Source organism: Colobus angolensis, unplaced genomic scaffold (assembly GCF_000951035.1).
Source record: "Colobus angolensis palliatus isolate OR3802 unplaced genomic scaffold, Cang.pa_1.0 Scaffold282, whole genome shotgun sequence".
NCBI lineage: Eukaryota > Metazoa > Chordata > Mammalia > Primates > Cercopithecidae > Colobus > Colobus angolensis.
In genome coordinates, this window is record NW_012116066.1 from 1,571,485 (window position 1) to 1,574,157 (window position 2,673).

At 41.5% G+C, this 2,673-nt stretch overlaps 1 protein-coding gene across 1 annotated transcript in view; it reads right to left on the reverse strand.

The window, feature by feature from the left end:
* The window catches only part of DOCK11 (dedicator of cytokinesis 11), a gene marked incomplete at its 3' end in the record, with an annotated part of 157,159 nt that overhangs the window by 92,156 nt on the left and 62,330 nt on the right, over positions 1-2,673 (reverse strand). The window contains exon 22 of the mRNA XM_011948698.1: positions 2,463-2,552. Within this exon, the coding sequence (XP_011804088.1) occupies positions 2,463-2,552 (90 nt within the window). The remainder of the gene's footprint in view (positions 1-2,462; positions 2,553-2,673) is intronic.

Below are 2,673 nucleotides of genomic sequence, written 5' to 3' on the forward strand. Positions count from 1 at the left end.
GAAACCACAAGGTATTTCATTGACTGCCACTAGAGGGAGAGCGTAGGTCACATAAATATCAGAAATTTCACATCTTCAAAAAAACAAGTATGAGCACTTTTCCATTTTAAGAATACCCGTATATATGAAAATGATGTTCTTTTCCATTCCACTTGATCAAAACTTTTATAAAACTTTCCCATGTGAAGAACAAGCATTAACAAAGCATTTACCTGAGGAAAGGATGTAAAAGTTAGATGATTATCATTTTTTTTTTTTTCTTTTGAGACAGGGTCTCGCTCTGAGGCCCAGGCTGGAGTGCAGTGGCATGATCACAGCTTACTGGAGACTCAACCTCCCAGGCTCAAACGATCCTCCCACCTCAGCCTCCCAAGTAGCTGGGATTACAGACATGTGCCACTATGCCTGGCTAATTTTTGTATTTTTTTGTAGAAATGGGTTTCACCATGTTGATCAGGCTGGTCTCGAACTCCTGGGTTCAAGCAACCTGCCTGCCTGGAGACCTCCCAAGGTGCTGGGATTACAAGCATGAGCCATTGTACCTGGCCTATAATACTTCTTAATGATGGTTAAGAACATATAGCCATACAGCCACCACTAATTGACTGTCTCCTTTCTACTCTTCCAACAGTGTGTTTTCTATATGGTAAGCAGAATGACACCTTAAAAACCAAAGTCACATCATGTCACACCTCTGTCCAAAGCTCCATAAGGCTTCCTATCTCACTCAGAGTAAATGCAAACTCCTCGCCATGGCTTATGAGGCCTTATTTGACAAGCTCCCAGCAACCTCCCTGAGGTAATGTCCTATCACTCTGTGTCCCAGCCACACTGGGATTCTTGCTGTTCCCCGAACACACCAAGCCAAGCTCCTGGGGGTCTTTGTACTTTCTGTTCCCAGCTCTCCCCGAGATATCCACATGGCTGGCACTCTTATTTCCTTTAGGTCTCTGTTCAAATGTGCCTTTACTAGAGAGATTTTCTCTGGCCACTTTAAAACAGGGACCCCTTGTAAATCTCTGCTCCCCTTCATTGTGCTGGTTTTCTTTATAACAGTTATTACCATATGAGATGACATATATATTTATTCACTTATGTGTTTATTGTCTGTCTCAACAAGTAAGCTCTTTGACAATAGGGATATTATTTGTTTTCTTCACTTAAATTTCTAATACTTAAAATGATGTCTGGCCCATAGGAAGCACTAAAGCAATAAGTGTGGTATGAATGATTACTATCCGGCAGATGCCCTAATCTTTTTTTTTTTTTAAACTAACAAACAAACAAACAAAAAAGCAGAATCTCGCTCTGTCACCCAGGCTGGCACGATCTCAGCTCACTGCAACCTCCGCCGGCCTTCTCAGGTTCAAGCGATTCTCCTGCCTCAGCCTCCTGAGTAGCTGGGATTACAGGCACCCGCCACCACGTCTGGCTGATTTTTGTATTCTTAGCAGACACGGGGTTTTGCCATGATGGCCAGGCTGGTCTTGAACTCCTGAGCTCAAGCAATCTCCCTGCCTCGGCCTCCCAAAGTGCTGGGATTACAGGTGTGAGGCACCATGCCCAGCCCCATTATCTAATTTAAGTCTCACAACCATCCTACAAGATGGGCACTATTGTTATCCCCACATGACATATGAAGAAACAAAGGCTCAGAGAAGTAACTTCGTCATGGTCAGTTACAGAGCTAGTAAGTGACATGTGGGATACAAGCTCAGTTTACTATTCCAGAATCCATATATTTGATCTCATCTCATACGACCTCTCTGAAAGAAATGAACATTTTTGTTCCTGAGTATATCATTAAGTAACAGCCTATGTCCAAAGGTAAATCCTAAAGATGTTTGATTTAAAATAAAATCTCCTCAGACTTGCTATAGCTATCTTATTAAAGGAACAATTAAAAGAAGAGAGCCACTGTCAGGCAAATTATGACATGCACTGTAGTCCCTGCACACAGGCAAAAAACCAAGTGTTAGGTCCTCTATACATGTGGTAAGATACAATATTCCAACATGCATAAAATATGTGTCTTTTGTTAGCCAGCCCCTTTCTTAGTCTATCACCCGTGGACACAAGAACCATTTCACATTTCATTCCAAGCCAAAGTGATTCCATTCTTCTGGCCCTTTCCCCCACAGCATCCTCCACCTTTATTGGGCAGTCAGCAGGAAGAGAAAGGCCCTGAAAAATCAATTTATGGACCCGAAATAAACATTTGCATGAGAGTTTCAAAAATATGATGCTGCATTGTTGCTATTACATTTTCTTCCTAATGTCGCCACTCTGCTGTCTGCTTCTAAACAGCCACATGATGGAAAAATACATAATAGAAAGTATTCTCTTGAGGAAATACAGCCAAAAATATTTCAAACTGTTTGCTTTTTTTTTTTCCACACCAAAATGTGGCAACAGAAAGACAAGAAAAACAAACCTTTCGCAGAAAGCTGCTGTTCATTTACCTTTAAATATTTAATGAGCTCCCCTGGAACTTCTTTCGAGCCTGACTGAATCAGCTGGCAATGATGGAAGAATTTGTGCACATGCAGATCCTGGAACACAGATGGAAACAGCCATATGAAATTTGATTCATTATCCTCAAATGCAAGCTCTCTACCTCTCCCTCCTGCTGTATCTTGCAGACCTACTTATCTGGTGCTTTTTTTTTTTTTT